Source organism: Vitis riparia, chromosome 7, assembly GCF_004353265.1.
Source record: "Vitis riparia cultivar Riparia Gloire de Montpellier isolate 1030 chromosome 7, EGFV_Vit.rip_1.0, whole genome shotgun sequence".
Lineage (NCBI taxonomy): Eukaryota > Viridiplantae > Streptophyta > Magnoliopsida > Vitales > Vitaceae > Vitis > Vitis riparia.
The window spans coordinates 24181181-24198045 of record NC_048437.1 but is presented as its reverse complement, the minus strand read 5'-3'; the positions used below and the strand labels follow the sequence as shown (position 1 = coordinate 24198045).

The following is a 16865-nucleotide window of genomic DNA, read 5'->3' as shown; positions in this document are numbered from 1 at the left end:
TGCGTAACGTCTTATGGATTATGCCTTCATTCAAATTCCATACATACCTATAAAAATTTAAATATCAATGAAAATTTAATGTGAATGTTAGAAAGTCTTCTTATCTTGATTCTCGTCATCTAAGGAGGTTCAATGATTTTTATTTTATTTTATTTTATTTTATTTGTTAATCAATTCACAATATCCATGATAATATGAATAAATTAAAATATAACCACACCATGCTATACGTAGAAAATCACCTACAAAAATTCACAAGAACCCCATACATATAAATATCATGAGTCTAGCTAGTCAATTATGAAGCAAATGAACTAAATATTAAAAACAAGTAGACAATTGTATTTGAAACTAGATGCTACCTTCTCCAATGGAACTCGCACAGACCAAGTCTAACTTATCTAGATTACTGACAGACATAATTAGGTTTTAAAACTTCAAATCTTAAATCTAACGATGAGCAATGTTGTAAGGGTGGTAATGGTTCCTGCTAAAATTAATGCTGTGGTTTGTTCTCCCTCCCTCAGTCTTTGTTGGAAACTAAACTTAATTTAAGAAAATTTTAAAAACTAGACTTAGATTTAGTTTAATTTAAAGAAAATATTTTATTTTGACTGGTTAATTTAGTTTTTATATTTAAATAGTTAAAGTTTTCATACTTTAATAATTAGAAGTTTTTATATTTTTATTATTAGAAGTATTTACTTATACGAGAGTATCTATAAGTAAGAGATTATGTAATACTTAAACAAAGAGTAATTCTTAATTCTTCTTAATTATTTAAATTTCTTGATGTAATTATTTGTATGTTTCTTTCGACACCCATTACTCCAACAAACTTGTATCAAAATTGGGGAAAAAGATGAAAAATGGGATGTATTTGTTTTAAGTCCCTAAACTCTATAACGACAATTATGATAATCGGAGTATCAAGATGAAAGTTGTTTAGTTCATAAAATGCATTATAGGTTATAGAGAAAGATTATAAAAAGTTAGCAAAATAAAATCACTTGATTCAAAATCGAAAGGATTTTTTAAAAGATGCGAGGAAGAAAGACGAAAAAACTCATACTATGGTCTATCAAGAAATAATAAAACTACCTTTGAAAAGATTTCAAGTGCAACTACCTTCCAAAATTCTTCCTCTTGGTAAACGTTTTCAATATTTGCATTTTTCTTTCAACTCTATCACTCTCAGAATTCTCTACCTAGGAATTAGCCAAGAGCATTTTTCAGTGATTTTGGATAAATATTACTGCAAAAGTATTATTACTGTCATTCTTATTAAAGAGCAAAACCTCAACTCTCATTGTACATCATGCGGTACAAAATAAGCCAAGCATTATGACCTCTTATTATTCTCCGATACCAATGCAACGACCAAACCAAACACACATGATGCATTAAGCAGAAGCCCTATACTCTGACCTAGAACTTCCCGGAGGTGCTATAGTGCTCTCCTGCCTGTTATGCTTCAGTTGCCTAGCCTGGTTATTGGACACCTGGTAGGCGCTGGATATGACTTGCAATGGCATGGCCCGCAGAAGAGAAAGATTGCCTGCTAGAGTGTTAATCATGGCATTTTCATGAGTCTTGATTGCCACATACTCAAAGCCTGAATCCCTTGCTTTTATCAACGCGGCGAAGTTTTGTGGAATAATCAACACCTGACCCTGCTGGATTTCCTCATTGAACACGTTCTGGCCCTGCTGTTGGACTACCTGAATCCTGGCACTGCCTCTTATAGCGTAGAGTATACTGTGGGCATTCACGTTGTAGTATGGTAGCACCATTGCGCCCTACACATTTGGCACCGATATTTAAGATGAATCCTTTCTAATTTTCTAATTCGTCACCCGATATAATTTTTTCCCTTATTTAGAAAATCATACCTGATGAAGACGTCCCTGATGAGCACTTAATCTAACAACCTTTCTGAGAATTGGAAGATCATAGCCCGTGACGCTGCTCCTGTGTCCACCTCTAGGTGTGTAGACATCTGCTCTCCATGGATCACCGATGTTTTGTTTGAGCCTCAAGCTGCATATGGTCTCTTCATAGCCATTTCCGCGTGCATGGAGGTGATCTTGCTGTTGCTCTCCTCGCTCCTGTTGTCCCCTTGGTGGCAACACTGCCTGTAGGCCTCCCTCCACTCTCACTATGTTGCCCCTCCTGTCATTTTGGCCCTGAAGCTTCCTTATGATCTGGACATCCACGTTAAATGCCTCAGCCAACTGCTGTGCATCGAAACCACTGAAGATGTTGTTGCCGGAACTCTCTTGCCCTCTGCCCTCACTGCCGCCCCCTTCTTGCTGTTGCTGCTGGCCCTCACTTCCTTGTTGTTCTTGCTGTTGTTGCTGGAATTCATTTTGTGGGTTGCCTGCAAGATAGAACCTCTACAATACACATAATTAATCCCATCAGTCAGTATTCTGATCATTCACATGTGTTTTGATATTAATTTGTGTTAGTATTACTCTAGGTACATACTCTAGGCTGGAAATCAAGCTGGTTGGCGTCATTGCTGGTGTCGAGGACAGAAACTACAATAAGCCGTCTGTCACCGTTGTTGTAGATAAAATGCCCAGTTCCGACGGGCACTACAAAAACATCACCCTCTTCGACCTCTCGGATCTTCTGATGCTGGTCTCCACGGAATTGCTGGCCTTGTTGTCCTTGTTGTCCTTGCTGGCCTTGTTGTCCCTGTTGTCCTTGCTGGCCTTGTTCTCCTTGTTGTCCTTGTTCTTGACCTTGCTGAGATTCTTGGAATGACTGGAAAGTTTCGGGACAACCAGTGATCATGATTCCCTGCATACCTCTACCTGTATGATAACACCCCCATTCCAAATAAATGATCCCACATCAAAACAAAGTAGCACCCTAGATAAGTTCTCCGAAATAACTTAACAATTACTATGTTGCTAGTTAAGGGCTTTACCTTGGACGAAGTACATGAGTTGAGGCGCGTTGACGTAGGAGGGCAAAAGCAAGCCTCTGGGTTCAATAGTATAGCGAACAACAGCCACACCCGCGCACTGGAATTGCTCATTGTTATGATCAAAGACCTCGGTTACACCGGCTTCTGACTGGATGCGGTTGGACGGTCTCTGAGCATTGAGTCTGGAGATCCTACACTCCTTTTGCTGCCTAGACGTTTGCTGCCGGCCCATGCAGCACTGAAAGAGAACAAGAAAGCAAAGCAAAAGGCAGAGCCTCTTAGCCATTGTAACACTAATACTACTGATATGTAAGACTAGCGAAGCTGTTGTGGAGAAGCGGCGACTGGGAATGGTGGGTATAAATAGTAGAGGAAGTGTGCTTAGAGCTTGACACGCAGGTGATAGTTGGAGAAGCAGGCTTCAAACACTCTTCAATTTGCATGGCTACTATACCCTGTTTGCTTACACGTAATCCATTCAAATAGAGCATGCAGGTAGGCCTTTTGCTTTTACAGAAGGATACAAGTAGAGGATTTGTTTGTACACGAGACCCTTTTGGGGGGTTTTCAGGGTGGGCCACCAACCCAAACAGACACAATTAATGATGGGGAGTCGGGTTGGAAGCATTATGACAAGAAAGATGTTGTGGGTGTAGATTCAGCCCACAGTTTTGTGGAGCCTGTGGGCGGCTTTGTTTGTTCAAAATCTCCTCCCCAGATCAGTAGTACCATGACCATCTACTTGTTAATTTTTTCAAAAAATTATTTAGATAACAAATTACTTTAATATAATAAGCATCTATGCATGGTGATTTAAGAAAGACCTCCATAAAATTCAGTTAGGAAGCATAGATAGAACCTTTACTATGATTCATCGGCCTCTTAAAAGGAGTTATATTAGGAGAGCAATTAAGCTACTTTTTTACAAAGCAAAAAACTTTTTATTGAATTTCTAGTTTAAATATCCGTAGTTCTATGAAAAGAATTGAAGGGTTGCATGAATGTAATGTACATGTGGGGAAATTATTGGAAGGGTAAAGTATTAGAAGTACGTAGTTATTAGAGATGTTGAACAAGAGGATTGAAGAATTAAAACCAGGAGAAGGAAAATCCCGAGTAACGACAATATGAAAATTCTCTTACATATAGTCATATTAGCCCTCTTTCTCATATTAATTGCAATTTTTTCACGGCAATATGAAAATTTTCATCCATGTATAGAGTAGTCAACTTGAAATTTTCATCTACGTATAGAGTCTCCAAGTTCATCTACGTACAAAGTCTTCAAGTTCTCTTACAAATTTTCAATTATGCCTATGAACAACGCTGATTTGTTGTTCATATGATGTATGTTTCATTGTTTCTTGTAATGTCTAGTCATTAATCTTGCTTTATTTCTTTATTTCTTTTTACTTTTTCTTTTACAGCTTTCATAGTCTTATCTACATGTATTATTCTATTTACCTTTTTTTTTTTTCTTTTGGAAGAAATCTATGTTCTCATGTGTTATTTAGAATGACAATAAGGTGTGTTTTTTTTTTAATACTAATCCCGTCCTATCACTATTCATGAGACAAATTTGAAATTAAAATAAATAGGTTAAGAGTGAATTTGAGATTTTCTTTAAAACTTGAGATGGGTTCGAGTATTACTTTCCAGTTTCCCCCTTCTATTATATATAAAATTAATTTTTAAAAAATAACTTAATTTAATTTTTTATTTTCCCATTTTAGTACACATAAAACACAAAATAATAATTTTCAATTAAATAAGTTATAAAAAATTATAGTATTTTAATTATTTATAAAATATGTTTCTTTTAATGCATTTAAAAATAAATAAATTATTATTTTTTTTAAAAAAATTCAATTGTTTTTTTTTTATAAAAAAATAAATGGAATGGGGTAAAAGGAGTATGAGAAATTTGTATATTCAACCCATCCTACCTTGTCACACCTTGTTTAATTTTTTTATAAGAATGATGATGATAATTATTTTGAATAAATGAGATTGGGTAAGGATGGTGCAACCCTTCTTGAAAGTCCTATTATCATTCCTAATCCTTATTGCTTTTATTTACTCATCCACAACATTTTTCCATTTTTTTTAATCTTGAATTGCTTCTTCAAAACCAACTGGTTCGTAATTTATATATATAAAGCAAGGATAAGGAATATCATAATTACCTTTTTTGGGCACTTCAATCTCATGTTTCTTCTTCATTAAAACTGATATATCAATTAATAATAATATTTCTATTGATTGGATTGTATAATTTATGGTTTTTGAAGCTTGAGTTATAACCAATCAAAATATATTTTCTACTCTTATCATCTAACTTTGATTGCTTTTGATTTGGTACATGAACATATGTAATACTTCTAAATATTATTAAATGTAAAATACCCAACTTGCTTCCATTCCAAACTTATTATGATGTTTTATTTCATATACTTTGATTAGGAGAATGATTTGATAAATAAATTACAAAATTAATTGTTTCAACCCAAAATTCTCTAGGCATCTTCTTACTTTTCAACATACTTCATGTCATGTTAAGAATTGCTCTATTTTTTTTTCAACTATATCTTTTGGTTATAGATAATATAGAAATATTAAAACTGACAAATCCTATGACTTTTACAATATTCTTGAAATACTTTTTATGTGAATTTGTCTCCTCTATCGGATCTTGTTTCCTTTGTATTATAGTCACTTTCTTTTTCAATAGGTGATCTAAATTTCTTAAAAGTACAAAATACTTCATAATTTTCTTTAAAAAAAACTCATGTTTTTCTACTAAAATCATCAATAAAAAGCAAAAAAAAAAAAAAAATGAGCTCTAAAGATTTCTTTGCTCTTGTAATTTCTTCATTTGGAAAACTTTTTCTCACATGTTTTTCAAATAAGTATCTTTCACATAATTGATTCAACTGATTTATAGAAAGTAATCATTTTTAGAATTTTCTTCTTACTCAACAACTTTAATCCTCCAAAATTAGGACGTTCAAAGCTTAAGTGTCAAATTTAAAGGAATTATTGATACAAGATTTTAGACATTTCATAGCATCATTTTGAATACTCAACAAAAACATTCTATTTCTTGTTATGGACACATTAGCAATTAAATTGGCATGTCAATATTTTATTAAGAGACTTTGATTTTTAATATGAATATTGTAGTCTTTTTTTCGAGGCACATAGTAGATATTCGAGATAGATTGATGCCTTCTACTTTTCAAACAAATTAACATTGTACCTTTACCTTTTATTGAAATTTTAGGTGCAAGTGACCACTTTTTTATTTATCAAACTTCATAAACATATTTTTGAATCCATACATATGGATGATTGTCCTGGTCTTAAGATAACATGTATTTTTATCCTTATTTTCTCTTTCATCGCAAACAATAAAGTAGGTTTTTCTTTATCTTTCCTTTAACATAATTGGTTTATCTTTTTATATTGCTAGTGACACATTTGTATTCATAAACATAATACTTTTTATAATTATAACATTGAATTCGAGATTTATATTATATTTTCCCCTTGGCCTTGCGTTGATCCATCTTCCATATCCTCTTGGGAAATACGAGTTTTAGCTTGTTCCTTCATTGTTTAATTAATTAAAACCACTTTTCTCGATCATTATCCGTTGCTATCTCCACAAATTATTTTGATTTCTTTCCTTATTAAATTTTTTTATATTCTCCTTTAATGTAAGCTTTGTTTGAAAAACTTGTTCTAATTTTTTCCTTGTTTCTTCTTTTTTAATCTCTTCATGAGCTTGCAATGATCCTATAATTTGATTAATAGTCATAAAATCTAAATTTTTAGATTTTTCAATAGTCATAACAATATGATCAAATTTCAAATTTAAAAATTGAAATATTTTTTTCAATCAAACAAGTATCATTTAAACTTTTAGTAAATTCACAATAGCCAATACTTAAAATAAATAAATAAATAATTGAATATTGATTTTAATTCTTTCATATTCAAACTTTTAAATTCTTCTCCAAAAGTTTGAAGACATTTTTTATACTCTATCAACTTCGTTGTATATGTTTTGTAATATCTCCTAAGTTTCCTTGGTAATGTTTGTATTTAAAACCTTCTCAAAAGTACCTTTATCCATTGTTTGAAACACAAGACGGAAAAACTTTTTTTGTCTCTTTTCCTTATTCATTATATATTTCAAAAAATCTATTCAATTCAAGGACATAATAGTTTTATCTTCCAACTCTTTATAGCCTTTTTCTATAGGCTCTCATGTTGTAGCCTTTTTCTGTAACTTTTCATATCTGCATCTTGTAAATCAACAAAAACATTGATCTTGATCCTCCAATTATCATAATTGTTTTTATTGAATTATGAGATTTTAAATAAAAACATACTGCTTGTCATTTTTTCGTATGGTAATAGGATTGAAAGAAATATACAAATATTTGTATAAAGAAAGATATATAATGAAGAGAAAAAGAAAAATTATTGTCTTCCATGACTCTTATTCAAATATTACATAATTTTTTATTCATACACGCTCACATTTAATAAAATAAAAACTCTTAATAATAAAATATATAAACCTTTTAAGACTTAACCACTTAAATATATGGATGTTTGATAAATCAACTTACTGATTTAATAAAACTTAATGTCTAAATTTAAGTTTTCAAGCATATTAAGTATGTGTAAAACAACTTAATATTGTAACTTAAAACTAAAAATGACTTTTCTAAATCAACTTAATAACTTAATATTACTTAATAACATAATCATAAATAAATTTAAAGTCACAAGCCTCAAATATTAGGTTTTACCAAATGCCTATGAATCAATCCCTCAAAATAAAAAATTGTCTCTAACTTTTAGCTTCTGAATCAAGCAGATCGAACATTAAACATAAAAGAAAAAAGAAATGCATATATTTGTGAAGGAAAAGAAGCAATCACTTGAAATAGACATACATGGGAACAGTGGGTTTGCTTCTAAATCTATAGAGAACCCTCTTCCTCTTGTAGGTACCATTCTCAATGGTTATTACTATCTTTCCTGGTTCACTAATGTAAAATGAATTTCTCATACTTTGTCCCATTTTCTTATCCTTTTCAAGCAAAATTTTGTATGATCCTTCATCTTCTGGGATAAACTCCTCCTTGTAGTTCACGTCCCACCCCACTATAGTCATGTCCCAGACAACCGTCACCCCAGCCTATAACCATCTCAAAACAAGAACCAAATTAAGAATATTAGTACCATGAGTGTTTATAAATGAAGTAAAACATTCAATAATTTTATTTGTAAACATGTTTTATTTTATTACCTTTCAAGTAAAAAATTAGATAAGTTTGAAAGTCAATAAAAAAAAATTAAATACTACTTTCAATAATTTTTAGATAAAATTTTATATAATATATTTTATTTAAAATTTAATTTATAAAGTTTAACTAAAAAATTTTATTGACATTTTTCTTGTTGTGAGTCAAAATACTTTGCATTATTCTATCTAGATAAGAAAAATTATTAATATAATATTAAAACTTCATATCTTAGTTATTTTTTTCAATAAATTTATCTGTTTAAAAATTTAAAATAGTAACATTAAAAATTAAAAATTTAAAAGGATATATATATAATTATAATAAAGTAAAGTGATAGTCAATTTTAAAATTTTTTAAAATATGGTTAATGTAGAAAATATAAAATAATTAAAAATAAGAGAAAAATATAAATGAAAAGGTAATATAAATTTAAAATAAAAAATGAAAATTAAATTAAAAGATAAATACAAAAAGATAAAAAATATTTGGATGAAAAATGCCAAAAATTTTATCATTGCTTATAATAAGAGAAAAAAGATTCAATATCTTTAAAAATGAAAAATAAAAAAACATTATTGTTTTTTATTTGACATAAAATAGAAATACCGATTGGAAGAAAAAGAAAAAAAAAAGTTAGAAATGAGTAATACTTAATAGGGAATATAAAATGGAAAAAAAACACAAAAAAAATTGAAATTTACACTCACTTATGCCTGTGTAATGGGTTAAAGGTATTTTAAGGATTAATGAAAAATAATAATATCATTCATCTTAATTTTCATACCTTGTTTGGATCTTGGGCTTAAATATGCATGATATATGAACCAAATGTTAATTTTTGGGCTCTGCTATGCCCAAAACACAATTCTCCCGATTCTCCTATATATATATATATATATTAGGAAAAAGTGACAAAGAAAATGAAGCAAAAATACTAAAAAAAATTACCTTCTCACTTTCCTTAAATAAATGTGAAAAAAATGTACAAAAAATGCATTCTTTGATATTTATTTATTTTTTTCTCCTTGATTTTTAATGAAAAATCAAAATAACAAAAAAAATTTATAATTTTTTTTTTCCTTTTTCCTAAATCTTGAAGAAAACAAATATAGCCCTAAAACTTTTTAAATTCTAAACTATAGCTTGATATCCTTACATATGTTTAAGGATGAATATATCAGTACTTCAATTTTACGAATATATCGGATATATAAAAGATATATCAGCGGGTATTTTGACACAAAATATCGGTGACATAAAAATTAATGAAAATTATGAAAATATTAAGAAAAACTCTAAAAAAATATATAAGTAGTAAAAATAGATATTTTAAAGTTTTTTTATTATAAAAAATTGATATATATATATTATTTTACAATAATATTATGATAAAATGTCTAATTTTAAAATATATTTAATATTAAAATTATGATTCATTCTAATTTAAAGTATTCAATGATATCAAATCAATTATAATTTTTTTATATTTATATTTATATTTTTTATATTTAATAAATATATAGATTATATAAAAAAACCTACTTAGAAAATTATGTTTTTATATTTTTGGTAATAAATTAAATCAAATGTAAAAATAAAATAATTATAATTAATTAATTTAATAATATATATATATATATATATTTTTAAATCGATGAAATATCGGTGAAATATTAGTAAAATATATGAAAATATCAGTTAAATATCTATTGAAACGGGAAAAAAATAAAAATAAAAATCGTTGAAATATCAGTAAAATATTCAAAAATATTGATTGATGGAAATATCTTTCCTAATTTCATATCAGAATTCATGTATATTGAATATATTAACGATATATCCGGATATTTTAATCCTTACATATGCTATGACTATTCATCCACAATTTCAATTTATGTGTAACGCCTTATGGATTATGCCTTTGTTCAAATTCCATACATACCTGTGGAAATTTAAATATCGATGAAAATTTAATGTGAATGTTAGAAAGTCTTCTTATCTTGATTCCCGTCATCTAAGGGGGTTCAATGATTTTTATTTTATTTTATTTTATTTGTTAATCAATTCACAATATCCATGATAATATGAATAAATTAAAATCTAACCACACCATGCTATACGTAGAAAATCACCTACAAAAATTCACAAAAAAGCCCATACATATAAATATCACCAGTCTAGCTAGTCAATTATAATGAAGCAAATGAACTAAATATTAAAAACAAGTAGACAATTGTATTTGAAACCAGATGCTACCTTCTCCGATGGAACTCGCACTGACCAAGTCTAACTTATCTAGATTACTGACAGACATAATTAGGTTTTAAAACTTCAAATCTTAAATCTCACCATGAGCAATGTTGTAAGGGTGGTAATGGGTTCCTGCTAAAATTAATGCTGTGGTTTGTTCTCCCTCCCTCAAAGTCTTTGTTGGAAACTAAACTTAATTTAAGAAAATTTTAAAAACTAGAATTAGATTTAGTTTAATTTAAAGAAAATATTTTATTTTGACGGGTTAATTTAGTTTTTATATTTAAGTAGTTAAATTTTTCGTACTTTAATAATTAGAAGTTTTTATATTTTTATTATTAGAAGTATTTATTTATACGAGAGTATCTATAAATAAGAGGTTATGTAATATTTAAACAAGAGTAATTCTTAATTCTTCTTAATTATTTAAATTTCTTGATGAAATTATTTGTATGTTTCTTTCCACGCCCGTTACTCCAACAAACTTGTATCAAAATTGGGGAAAAAGATGAAAAATGGGATGTATTTGTTTTTTAAGTCCCTAAACTCTATAATGACAATTATGATAATTGAAGTATCAAGATGAAAGCTGTTTAGTTCATAAAATGCATTATAGGTTACAGAGAAAGATTATAAAAAGTCAGCAAAATAAAATCACTCAATTCAAAATCGAAAGGATTTCTTAAAAGATGCAAGGAAGAAAGACGAGAAAACTCATATTATGATCTATCAAGAAATAATAAAACTACCTTTGAAAAGATTTCAAGTGCAACTACCTTCCAAAATTCTTCCTCTTGGTAAACGTTTTCAATATTTGCATTTTTCTTTCAACTCTATCACTCTCAGAAATCTCTACCTAGGAATTAGCCAAGAGCATTTTCCAGTGGTTTTGGATAAATATTACTGCAAAAGTATTATTACTGTCATTCTTATTAAAGAGCAAAGCCTCAACTCTCATTGTACATCATGCGGTACAAAAAAAGCCAAGCATTATGACCTCTTATTATTCTCCGATACCAATGCAACAACCAAACCAAACACACGTGATGCATTAAGCAGAAGCCCTATACTCTGACCTAGAACTTCCCGGAGCTGCTATAGTGCTCTCCTGCCTGTTATGCTTCAGTTGCCTAGCCTGGTTATTGGACACCTGGTAGGCGCTGGATATGACTTGCAATGGCATGGCCCGCAGAAGAGAAAGATTGCCTGCTAGAGTGTTAATCATGGCATTTTCATGAGTCTTGATTGCCACATACTCAAAGCCTGAATCCCTTGCTTTTATGAACGCGGCGAAGTTCTGTGGAATAACCAACACCTGACCCTGCTGGACTTCCTCATTGAACACGTTCTGGCCCTGCTGTTGGACTACCTGAATCCTGGCACTGCCTCTTATAGCGTAGAGTATACTGTGGGCATTCACGTTGTAGTATGGTAGCACCATTGCGCCCTACACATTTAGGCACCGATATTTAAGATGAATCCTTTCTAATTTTCTAATTCGTCACCCGATATAATTTTTTCCCTTATTTAGAAAATCATACCTGATGAAGACGTCCCTGATGAGCACTTAATCTAACAACCTTTCTGAGAATTGGAAGATCATAGCCCGTGACGCTGCTCCTGTGTCCACCTCTAGGTGTGTAGACATCTGCTCTCCATGGATCACCGATGTTTTGTTTGAGCCTCAAGCTGCATATGGTCTCTTCATAGCCATTTCCGCGTGCATGGAGGTGATCTTGCTGTTGCTCTCCTCGCTCCTGTTGTCCCCTTGGTGGCAACACTGCCTGTAGGCCTCCCTCCACTCTCACTATGTTGCCCCTCCTGTCATTTTGGCCCTGAAGCTTCCTTATGAGCTGGACATCCACGTTAAATGCCTCAGCCAACTGCTGTGCATCGAAACCACTGAAGATGTTGTTGCCGGAACTCTCTTGCCCTTTGCCCTCACTGCCGCCCCCTTCTTGCTGTTGCTGCTGGCCCTCACTTCCTTGTTGTTGTTGCTGCTGTTGCTGGAATTCATTTTGTGGGTTGCCTGCAAGATAGAACCTCTACAATACACATAATTAATTCCATCAGTCAGTATTCTGATCATTCACATGTGTTTTGATATTACTTTGTGTTAGTATTACTCTAGGTACATACTCTAGGCTGGAAATCAAGCTGGTTGGCGTCATTGCTGGTGTCGAGGACAGAAACTACAATAAGCCGTCTGTCACCGTTGTTGTAGATAAAATGCCCAGTTCCGACGGGCACTGCAAAAACATCACCCTCTTCGACCTCTCGGATCTTCTGATGTTGGTCTCCACGGAATTGCTGGCCTTGTTGTCCTTGTTGTCCTTGCTGGCCTTGTTGTCCCTGTTGTCCTTGCTGGCCTTGTTGTCCCTGTCGTCCTTGCTGGCCTTGTTCTCCTTGTTGTCCTTGTTCTTGACCTTGCTGAGATTCTTGGAATGACTGGAAAGTTTCGGGACAACCAGTGATCATGATTCCCTGCAAACCTCTACCTGTATGATAACACCCCCATTCCAAATAAATGATCCCACATCAAAACAAAGTAGCACCCTAGATAAGTTCTCCAAATTATAACTTAACAATTACTATGTTGCTAGTTAAGGGCTTTACCTTGGACGAAGTACATGAGTTGAGGCGCGTTGACGTAGGAAGGCAAAAGCAAGCCTCTGGGTTCAATAGTATAGCGAACAACAGCCACACCCGCGCACTGGAATTGCTCATTGTTATGATCAAAGACCTCGGTTACACCGGCTTCTGACTGGATGCGGTTGGACGGTCTCTGAGCATTGAGTCTGGAGATCCTACACTCCTTCTGCTGCCTAGACGTTTGCTGCCGGCCCATGCAGCACTGAAAGAGAACAAGAAAGCAAAGCAAAAGGCAGAGCCTCTTAGCCATTGTAACACTAATTCTACTGATATGTAAGACTAGCGAAGCTGTTGTGGAGAAGCGGCGACTGGGAATGGTGGGTATAAATAGTAGAGGAAGTGTGCTTAGAGCTTGACACGCAGGTGATAGTTGGAGAAGCAGGCTTCAAACACTCTTCAATTTGCATGGCTACTATACCCTGTTTGCTTACACGTAATCCATTCAAATAGAGCATGCAGGTGGGCCTTTTGCTTTTACAGAAGGATACAAGTAGAGGATTTGTTTGTACACGAGACCCTTTTGGGGGGTTTTCAGGGTGGGCCACCAACCCAAACAGACACAATTAATGATGGGGAGTGGGGTTGGAAGCATTATGACAAGAAAGATGTTGTGGGTGTAGATTCAGCCCACAGTTTTGTGGAGCCTGTGGGCGGCTTTGTTTGTTCAAAATCTCCGCCCCAGATCTGTAGTACCATGACCATCTACTTGTTAATTTTTTCAAAAAATTCTTTAGATAACAAATTACTTTAATATAATAAGCATCTATGCATGGTGATTTAAGAAAGACCTCCATAAAATTCAGTCAGGAAGCATAGATAGAACCTTTACTATGATTCATCGGCCTCTTAAAAGGAGTTATATTAGGAGCAATTAAGCTACTTTTTTACAATGCAAAAAACTTTTTATTGAATTTCTAGTATAAATATCCGTAGTTCTATGAAAAGAATTGAAGGGTTGCATGAATGTAATGTACATGTGGGGAAATTATTGGAAGGGTAAAGTATTAGAAGTACGTAGTTATTAGAGACGTTGAACAAGAGGATTGAAGAATTAAAACCAGGAGAAGGAAAATCCTGAGTAACGACAATATGAAAATTTTCTTATATATAGTCATATTAGCCTTCTTTCTCTGCCGCATGCAAGAGATTTCTCATATTAATTGCAAATTTTTCATGACAATATGAAAATTTTCATCCATGTATAGAGTAGTCAACTTGAAATTTTCATCTACGTATAGAGTCTTCAAGTTCATCTACGTACAGAGTCTTCAAGTTCTCTTACAAATTTTCAGTTATGCCTATGAACAACGCTGATTTGTTGTTCATATGATGTATGTTTTATTTTTCCTTGTAACATCTAGTCATTAATCTTGCTTTATTTCTTTTTACTTTTTCTTTTACAGTTTTCATTGTCTTATCTACATATATTATTCTATTTACTTTTTTTTTTCTTTTGGAAGAAAACTATGTTTTCATGTGTTATTTATCCTTATTAGGAATGCTAAAGAGGTGTGTTTTTTTTTTCTAATACTAATCCCACCCTATCCCTATTAATGAGACAAATTTGAAATTAAAATAAATAAGTTAAGAATGAATTTGAGATTTTCTACTCTTATCATCTAACTTTGATTGTTTTTTATTCGGCACATGAACATATGTAATACTTCTAAACATTATTAAATGTAAAATACCCAACTTGCTTCCATTCCAAACTTATTATGATGTTTTATTTTATATACTTTGATTAGGAGAATGATTTGATAAATAAATTACAAAATTAATTGTTTCAACCCAAAATTCTCTAAGCATCTTCTTACTTTTCAACATACTTCATGTCATGTCAAGAATTGCCCAATTTTTTCTTTCAACTATATCATTTTGTTATAGATAATATAGAAATATTAAAACTAACAAATCTCATGATTTTTGCAATATTCTTGAAATACTTTTTATGTGAATTTGTCTCCTCTATCGGATCTTGTTTCCTTTGTATTATAGTCACTTTCTTTTTCAATAGGTGATCTAAATTTCTTAAAAGTATGAAATACTTCATAATTTTCTTTCAAAAAAACTCATGTTTTTCTACTAAAATCATCAATAAAAAGCAAAATAAAATATGAGCTCTAAAGATTTCTTTGCTCTTGTAATTTATTCATTTGGAAAACTTTTTCTCACATGTTTTTCAAATAAATATCTTTCACATAATTGATTCAACTAATTTATAGAAAGTAATCCTTTTTAGAATTTTCTTCTTGCTCAACAACTTTAATCCTCCAAAATTAGGTCGGTCAAAGCTTTTAAAGGAATTATTGATACAAGATTTTAGACATTTCATAGCATCATTTTGAATACTCAACAAAAACATTCTATTTCTTGTTATGGACACATTAGCAATTAAATTGGCATGTCAATATTTTATTAAGAGACTTTGATTTTTAATATGAATACTATAGTCTTTTTTTCTAGGCACATAGTAGATATTCGAGATAGATTGATGTCTTCTACTTTTCAAACAAATTAACATTGTACCTTTACCTTTTATTGAAATTTTAGGTGCAAGTGACCACTTTTTGATTTATCAAACTTCATAAACATATTTTTGAATCCATATATATGATTGATTGTCTTGGTTTTAAGACAACATGTATTTTTCTCCTAATTTTCTCTTTTATTGAAAACAATAAAGTAGGTTTTTCTTTATCTTTCCTTTAACATAGTTGGTTTGTCTTTTTATAGTGTTAGTGACACTTTTGTATTCATAAACATAATACTTTTTATAATTATAACATTGAATACGAGATTTATTATATTTTCCCCTTGGCCTTGCGTTGATCCATCTTCCATGTCCTCTTGGGAAATATGAGTTTTAGTTTGTTTCATCATTGTTTATTTAATTAAAACCACTTTTCTCGATCATATTTGTTGTTATCTCCACAGATTATATTGACTTCTTTTCTTACTAATTTTTTTTTTATATTCTCCTTTAATGTAAGCTTTGTTTGAAAAACTTGTTCTAATTTTTCTTGTTTCTTCTTTTTTGATCTCTTCATGAGCTTGCAATGATCCTATAATTTGATTAATAGTCATAAAATCTAAATTTTTAGATTTTTCAATAGTCATAGCAATATAATCAAATTTCAAATTTAAAAATTGAAATATTTTTTTCAATCACACAAGTATCATTTAAACTTTTAGTAAATTCATAATAGCCAATACTTAAAATAAATAAATAAGTAATTGAATATTGATTTTAATTCTTTCATATTCAAACTTTTAAATTCTTCTCTAAAAGTTTGAAGACATTTTATATACTCTATCAATTTTGTTGTATACGTTTTGTAATATCTCCTAAGTTTCCTTGGTGACGTTTGTATTTAAAACCTTCTCAAAAGTACCTTTATCCATTGTTTGAAACACAAGATGGAAAAACTTTTTGTCTCTTCTCCTTATTCCTTACATATTTCAAAAAATCTCTTCAATTCAAGGACATAATAGTTTTATCTTCCGACTCTTTATAGCCTTTTTCTGTAGGCTCTCACGTTGTAGCCTTTTTCTATAACTTTTCATGTCTGCATCTTGTAAATCAAGAAAAACATTGATCTTAATCCTCTAATTATCATAATTATCTTTATTGAATTATGAGACTTTAAATAAAAACATACTACTTGTCATTTTTTCGTATGGTAATAGGATTGAAAGAA

At 31.0% G+C, this 16865-nt stretch overlaps 2 protein-coding genes across 2 annotated transcripts; both read right to left on the bottom strand.

The window, feature by feature from the left end:
- Positions 1-1403: 1403 nt before the first annotated feature.
- On the bottom strand, positions 1404-3224 carry LOC117918180 (prunin 1 Pru du 6.0101-like). Its single transcript, XM_034834692.1, has 4 exons — positions 2939-3224; positions 2491-2822; positions 1893-2396; positions 1404-1799 (listed from the first exon to the last, which is right to left on the bottom strand). Exons 1-4 carry the CDS (start codon positions 3222-3224, stop codon positions 1404-1406), a joined length of 1518 nt encoding a protein of 505 aa, XP_034690583.1.
- An 8339-nt stretch (positions 3225-11563) lies between these two features.
- Positions 11564-13414, bottom strand: LOC117918179 (prunin 1 Pru du 6.0101-like). The gene is made up of 4 exons (XM_034834691.1): positions 13129-13414; positions 12652-13010; positions 12054-12557; positions 11564-11959 (listed from the first exon to the last, which is right to left on the bottom strand). Exons 1-4 carry the CDS (start codon positions 13412-13414, stop codon positions 11564-11566), a joined length of 1545 nt encoding a protein of 514 aa, XP_034690582.1.
- Between the last annotated feature and the right edge of the window lie 3451 nt (positions 13415-16865).

Coding starts and splice junctions, on each gene's coding strand:
- LOC117918180 (XM_034834692.1), bottom strand. CDS start 3,224: ATGGCTAAGAGGCTCTGCCTTTTGCTTTGCTTTCTTGTTCTCTTTCAG. Junction 2,823..2,938: donor ACTCATGTACTTCGTCCAAG/GTAAAGCCCTTA, acceptor GTTATCATACAG/GTAGAGGTATGCAGGGAATC. Junction 2,397..2,490: donor AGCTTGATTTCCAGCCTAGA/GTATGTACCTAG, acceptor TGTGTATTGTAG/AGGTTCTATCTTGCAGGCAA.
- LOC117918179 (XM_034834691.1), bottom strand. CDS start 13,414: ATGGCTAAGAGGCTCTGCCTTTTGCTTTGCTTTCTTGTTCTCTTTCAG. Junction 12,558..12,651: donor AGCTTGATTTCCAGCCTAGA/GTATGTACCTAG, acceptor TGTGTATTGTAG/AGGTTCTATCTTGCAGGCAA. Junction 11,960..12,053: donor ATCAGGGACGTCTTCATCAG/GTATGATTTTCT, acceptor CTAAATGTGTAG/GGCGCAATGGTGCTACCATA.